The sequence below is a fragment of the Sesamum indicum genome, linkage group LG13 (assembly GCF_000512975.1).
Source record: "Sesamum indicum cultivar Zhongzhi No. 13 linkage group LG13, S_indicum_v1.0, whole genome shotgun sequence".
Lineage (NCBI taxonomy): Eukaryota > Viridiplantae > Streptophyta > Magnoliopsida > Lamiales > Pedaliaceae > Sesamum > Sesamum indicum.
In genome coordinates, this window is record NC_026157.1 from 4570134 (window position 1) to 4577781 (window position 7648).

The 7648-nt window shown below is 33.9% G+C and overlaps 1 protein-coding gene across 1 annotated transcript in view; it reads right to left on the minus strand.

Annotated features, from left to right (window-relative positions):
* The window catches only part of LOC105176458 (probable mitochondrial adenine nucleotide transporter BTL3), a gene marked incomplete in the record, with an annotated part of 6940 nt that continues 732 nt past the window's right edge, over positions 1441–7648 (minus strand). The window contains 4 exon segments of the mRNA XM_011099267.2: positions 1441–1938; positions 3587–4054; positions 4753–5056; positions 7588–7648. Of these exon segments, the coding sequence (XP_011097569.1) occupies positions 1870–1938; positions 3587–4054; positions 4753–5056; positions 7588–7648 (902 nt within the window).

Below are 7648 nucleotides of genomic sequence, written 5' to 3' on the forward strand. Positions count from 1 at the left end.
ATGATGCCCATTTTATAGGTGTAGAAATTATCTACCATTTTGAATTAATGGTGACAATAATGTGATGAGTTTCAAGAGATAGTTGGGAAAAATGGCTAGTAAGTGGATATAATAATGTTTATGAAGAGAGATTGTTACAAACATTATGGCTATAAACATCCACCAACTTTAACATCAATGATGGAATATGAAGGGACATACGTTATAATTTAAATATTAAAATACAATATATACTAATAGTAGCAAAAAATAATTATTATCACTGTCTTCGTGTTGTTATTAGAGTAATTATAATTATCTTTATAAATTTAGCATAATTATTAATACTTTCTCATTATTTAAATAATTACAAATATCTCATCATTTGCAAAATAATTAAGTAGTCTTAGATGGTGAGGCAAATATTATCACTTTACTCTTGTTGTTCTTTTAGAAAATGAAAAATAAAAAATAAACCATTTGAAAAATACATAAAAAAAAAAAAGATTGAGGGTGAGTACAAATAATCCAGAGAGTATATTAATTTATAAAAATTCTAAAAATATATATAAATTATAATTAACAAAAAGGTATTTTAGTCAGTTCCACAAAAATTAGAGAGAAGTCTAATAAAAAATAACGGAATGAACTCATTGTTAGACGGACGTCAAAATCAAAGAGTATATATAATTTTTAAAAAATAAAGAGTAATTTATAATTATATAAAACTTCAGAAAATGGTGGTTGTAATTCATGCTTATTACTACATATGAATCACTAATTATCCATTGACAATAATTTTATACTCAATTATTCTCCATCAATATATATTTTTAAGGGTAAATTTTTTTTGACGATCCGAATTATGTTCGTTTTTACATTTTGTCATCTAATTTTTTTTTGTGTCAACATATCATCTCAACTTTGTAGATTTTGCACTTTGTTATATATAACCTTTTTCTTGTCATTTTTTTCTTTCTGAAAATACCACATTCAATGCACATATGGAGAATATCACGATCACATTGCCCTTAAACATCACAAATACACTGCATATGATGTGCGCCAGCAGAAAAATCAACCAAAAAAACAATCATATGTGGCAAATTAAGAAAAAAAATTTGCAAAGTTGAAATAATAAGTTAATTAAATAATAATAATAATGATAAAATGTAAAAATAAGTATAATTCAAATAATAAAATATACTTTTATTATATTTTTTATAACACTTTAAAAATTATTATTTAATATTTTATTGCTAATCCTATTTTCGATTGTAGTGCATCGCTACTCGCTCCAATCTTCTCATTAACAAGAAGGCAATATGCATGTCGGTCCTCCAAGGCGCAATCAAATTTCCGATTTCAAATCATGTTTCATCTTCTTATCCAATTAAGATATACATACGCATACGCCATTTATTTTATTTAAAAGAAGATTTTATACGCATGACGCATATGTTAATTGAAATAGAAAATTCGCTTCAAGGTGGGCAGTTTCAAAATAATTAACAACTGCATCCACATAAATATTCCTCTCATAATAATTTCACCTGCAATTCTATCCAAACTTGAATCCCAACTATTGCATTCACACACACAGGTGGAGATTATAGAAGCTGCAGGGAATAAGCTACTTGATCAAGTTAAATTTGCACAAAAAATTTAGATGCAATAAGTAATAAGAAATAGAAGAGACAGAAAAGCCCTGAACGTTCTCTAATCTGGGATTTGTGGGTTATGTAAATCAGTATCCTTTTGCTGAGAATATGAAGAGACATCAAGAAATGTCGTCGATTTTTCCTTCTAGGGAGACCAGCCCATCTTGTCAGTATCAACTAGCATGGGTTTTCATAAGCAAACGCGAGAGGGGTTTTGCTCCTCTTACTTTTATTCCACTTTCAGAACTATCTTCATGAACTCATACACCAAGTAACTAATGGCAGCTGATGGTAATACCTGAAAAGGATCAAAAGATTAAGACCGGCTTAATAATTTATAGGAGAGTAAAAACATTTCAGTTCAATTTATGGTCGCTGCGACTATATTGAAGTCCTGGGTAAATTCAAATCCCAGGTAAGGGGCATATGAAATTATTGGAAATCCAATGAACAGTATTAAAAAGATGAGATGTTCACAGCAGTGACATTAAGATTAGGTCCATTTTATGTTGGGTCAAGCACAAGAATCATTCAAGATTGAGTTTCAAGTACAATCCAATATATAGCACAGTCATTAATGGAAATGCCAACAGAAAGTTCTATCATCCCAATGTTTGTTTTGGCTGGCCTCCGATGAGCAGAAATACATGAGCTACCATAAAACTAGGTGAATATTTGACAAAATGCACAAGCAAATGTAAGAAGGGACATTGCGTTTCCCATAGGGTGATGATCCCTAACAAAAACAAATTGCAGTTCACAAAAAAGGGGAAAGATGCAATCAGTCGGAAACTACCAGCACTACACAAATCTCAACTTTTTATTCTTCGTACATATGCAACACTTGCATTGGCGATGTCTACTGATGATGAAACATCCCATCAAGAATATTATTACCAAAACGTTGTGATCTTATAATGTCTAACAATATAACGACTAACCCATGCCCCATGGATAAGAACATTCTAGCTCATGAAGGTGCTATTTTGCAGAATGAACAGACGGAGCTCAAATGATACAGCAGTGAGTAAAATCATTTCAACATGCTTTGCATGTTAAGGACTTTCTTCTGAACTATGATCCAGAAGAGTTCTGGATGATCCAAACTCCTTCAGAAAACATCCTAAATGATCTCATAAATACAATAAGCCAACTATACCTATCATTTCAAAGCCAACACGTAGCTTCAATAACCGCTTTTAGGCCTCAAATAATTTATTAGAGGAGCCTATTGCACCAGCAAACTCAAGACCTAAATTTCAGTGTCAGTTTGTTCACTGCCAAAAGAACCCACCATATCTGGAATAGGAAATCAAATGGTTTTTTTGTTAAATATTGGTGATTGGTTCAGCTGCTGTTTAAATTTCAGGATCTGACTGCAACAAATATTTGTGCAGAATGCAAAGAAAAATTTGATGTGGTAGAGTAATCTAAAAAGTCCATGTCATGGAACTCAGATCTAAGCATGGACTTATTATGTGCATTGATGTTTAGTGTTAGCAATGCCGCATATAATGCACTCATCAATAATGTGTGTGTAGCTCAATTTCTCCATAAAATTTTACATTACTGCAAATGATTTTGATTGAGGCCTAAAGTAATACCCAACAACTAGTCATAAAACATATGCTTAATAAACTCTATAAACTAGCTAAAAGACCTATCATGATATACAGGTCTGCTCTTCTTGTTGCCCACGTTCTGCATCTTTCCATTTTGCTTGGTCCTACTCAGGCAATCTTCACTTAATATTGCCCTAGTCATCCTATTCCTAAGTAGCACTACTGTGAAATATAAGCGTGGATGTACCATGATTTACAGCAATGTAAAACCCGCTAAACTGTTTATCAAATTCCAATATCAAACAGACAAGACTTTAGCGTATAACACTTCTAACTCTCAAACACATAATAAAAAGCTTATGCACAAACATGTCCAGTTCTCACCTGTAATAAACTTGGGACTAATCCAGCATATAGTGCTGGAATGCCGCCTTGCTCAACTATCTTCAAACAAGTTTGCAATGCACCCATCTTTGTGGCACGCACTTGCATCTGAAGCTGTCTTCTCACGACTTCAAATGGGTAAGTAGCAGCTTCAGAACATGCACCGGCAATTGCTCCATATATTAAAGTTCTGATAGGACCCAACTCGAGTTGTTCCAAGGCATTCAATTCATCACCTTGTTGCTTCATATGTTGAAGCCTTTCTCTTCCTTCTGGGGAATGCAGATATGCAGATTTTAATATATCATAAACTCCATAAAAAACAGCACCAGAGGGTGCCATGCTAATGATTGAGGGAACTAAGCCCTTGTACAGAGAAAAGAACCCTTCAGTCTGGATCATGTGGCGAAAAGCACCAATTAATCCACCAAGGGCTTCCCCTCCAGGAGCTACCATGACAGTCCTGATCTGAAATATTAGGAAAGAAGAATCATTCTCCAAAATGAAGTAATTGGACATACTACACAATTTAGATCCATAAGATGAAAGTTCACTATGTAGTCTAGTCTAACTGATCTATCATAAACAACAGAATATCCAATGACAACTTATTATCATCAATTTGCTACAGATATCAATTGATAGGAAAAATTTACTCAAATTGGTAGAATACTGGAATTTTCTAACTTTCATTATAAGCTACTAAATAGCCATCTATATACATCCTACCTGGAAACTCAAAGCCTCACTCTAGTATATGGTCATTCATACACCATAAACACACAGGTTTTGGATGAATACTAATACAATCTGTAGAACCTAAAGAGGACTGCTATATTCACGGATACCAACTGGTAAAATAAACAAAGTGTCCAATTACAGTCAAGCAAGGTGCAGGAAGTTTGACACTGGTAGCTACATATTAGGTGACATTAAAAGTTAAAAGGATTTTGTTCACCATGAATTGTAAGATGCGGAACAAAGGAAAGAAATGTGCCATGTGATCATGGCAGGGTAACCCTTCCTCATGATCATAATAAATCATATGCTCATGTACTCTTTTGGAGGAGCAAAAAGTATTAGATACCTCAGTCATCTCCGTAAATAAGAATCTATTATTCAAGCAACCACCACGATGTACAGTTAATATTTAAGCACCCACTCACAGTGTCCATAGGTATACAGAGAACTGTAGCAGTAATTCCAGCTGCAGCACCGGCAAGGAACCTCTGGAAATTTGTTGTCTCATCGTTGCCAGACAATCTGAGCAATTGATTTCTATATGTATCATAAGCATAGAAATTGATAGCCTTAAATGGTGCTGTTCGTAAAATATTGACAAAATTTCCTTTCCAAAATCCTACAATTCCTTGCGAAGCTGCTATTGACTTAATGAGCTCAAAAAGATCCCTCTTTTCACCACGGACTATATATTCCAGCTTCAATCTCTCCAGTGGAGCAACAAAAGTCCTGGTGCAAACATGTGCAGGAGAAGCAAAAGGTTAAACAGACTTAATGTAATGATTACTATGCGCAGCACACGCCAAGAAGTGAACATGACCTAGATGATTTTATATGGACTGAATTCTCTAGTCAGCAAAAGTCAATCATGCAACTGAAACGATATGCTCAAAATAGAAGTACATAACCACAAATAATCAATTTGAGTCAAATAATTAGGCATATAAAAATATTTCTTTCAAAGAGAGTACATTAAGGATGAGGATGTTAGGACAAAGAAAAGAATACCCAATCTTCACTTTCTTGAACTTCACATTAAAATCACACCATGAACTGTATTAATATTGAGTTGCAACATTGATGGATTGTGGTAATCATGAAAGAGAAATGAATGCACAAACTAACCAACAAACTAAGAGAAAATTCAAGTTTCATTTTGTTAAGATGTAATACAACACAATATACCATAAGTCGCTCATCTCTCTTCCTCATATGATGCTGCTATATATCATCCATAAGAATGCATGGCAGATTTAAACAAGCCAAAATCATTTTAGAACAATTTCAAAAAATTCAGAAGGCAGCTGGATCAAAATGAACCAAGAATTTATTTCCAACAGTTATGGACAAGGATCAGTGTTGTTAATTTCCAGTCATTCAAGGTGGATGCCACTCATCCTGTATAAACTTAAATTGGCCGTACAAAGTTAAGATAACACCATGAAAACTGATACGATGCCAAATCAGTTAAGAAAATTGCTTCTAAGGCAAACTAATATGAATCAACATAAGGCTTTCTCACTCATACTGACATTAACTATTGAGAATATCATATAAAAGATTCATAACTTTGCAACCTTGTAATTCGTTGTATCAGTTGTATTCCATATTTAATCTTTCTCAAGTAACTTTAAATATAACAAGGTCCCTGTAACAATATGTTGTTACAAATTTGAACCAATGACAGAGGGGGGCAGGAACGAAACAAATATGTCTTAGGCAAATAAAAAACATGTCTAGAATTACTTTTTCCACTGCTTAACAGTTAACAAACAAAGTACTTCACATCTTTGATCTAGTGTTGCTATCGTTCGGTTGGAATTAATCCTGTCACAAGATAGTAGTTGGGACATTTTTCTGTGAAGCATAAGCTATTCAATATGAGGAGCATGGTCCACCAAGAGTGTCATAATTTGAAAGACTGTCATAATAATGTTCTAAAAATATCAAGGCTAAAGGTAAGCTACTCCATGCAGTCTCCTTCAAAAGCTCAAAGTCACCTCCTGATACTATGAGCGAGCTGAACAGAGTTTGTTGGTGGGCACCTCAAATTAAGAAAATCCCAAGCAATATCAGTGAATAGCAGAAAGCCACAAATTCAATGCTCTTATGTTATTAATTCAACCTTTGCTTTTTATAAAGAAGTTATCCTCTTATTAGTTTCACCACAATTCTTATACTAAAGAACAAATTCTGAAAAAATCAAAGGAAGGCTGCAGGTAGTCATTAGTTGAGTTATAAAGTGGGATCATTAAACATCTGAGCATCAAAACCTTAATATCTATGCCTGTTTGCAACCTAGAAAGACCATTGAGCACAGGAGATATGCAAATCATTGTGAACTAAATAATACCAGTTTTAAGTTTTAGTACAGGATGGAGACAATGCACAATGCAACGGAGACTCTGTGTTAAACTTGCCACTATTATCAAATTCAACCTTAACTTCCAACCTCATACTCAGGTGAGTTTGTATATAGTGTAACTTAAGCTATCAATGGTCCTCCTGAGCTTCTGGTCACTTGGCTGTGGTCCTATTCGAGAAAATATATACTCATAAAGAGACCTACTTTTCAGTCAAAGACAACATAAGAACTAAGGTAATGTCAAATTGATTTCAATAACATCATCTTCCCAACCAGATAACATGTTTCATGATTTTATACAAAAAGTAGTATGAATAAATAAATTAGTTCATAAAAGATCTTTTACATTCACCTTGCTCAAGAAAAAGAAAGAAAAGGAAAAGAACCCTTTATATTACAAACGGCAACATCATTCCTGAATTGTGTCATCAAAAGAAAAGCCTTTTTCTGATAGAACTCTCAAGATATACCATCTTAGCACCAATCGCAGCTAGTAGTAATATAATGTGTTGGGTACAATTTCCTACCAGATATACTGAGATATCAAACTCGCTTAGTGCCGATCTCTGTGCAGTTCATAGATATATAAACATGTTGCAAAAGCTACCATTGTAAAATGAGATACTGAGGAACACTACATATTGCATCATACGTATAAGCTTTATAAGTAAATCCAAATTACTAGTTGGTAGCTGGCCAACTCTGTGTTCAGTTATGAGAGTGTGTGAAATTTTCTTTTCTTACTAAGATTCTGAACAGATTATAAACGCAACCAAAAATCCTTCGGCGATACAACTAGTATAACGACTAACGAACAAGCACAGAAAATATCCATTTAGCCAATTAAATATAACTGCAAAGAAAGTGTGCATGAGAAAGCAGAAACAACACAAACCTCGAAACCATGGCAGCAACAGCACCCGCCCAGAGATGCTTAGCAGTGTTCAAAGTGCCCC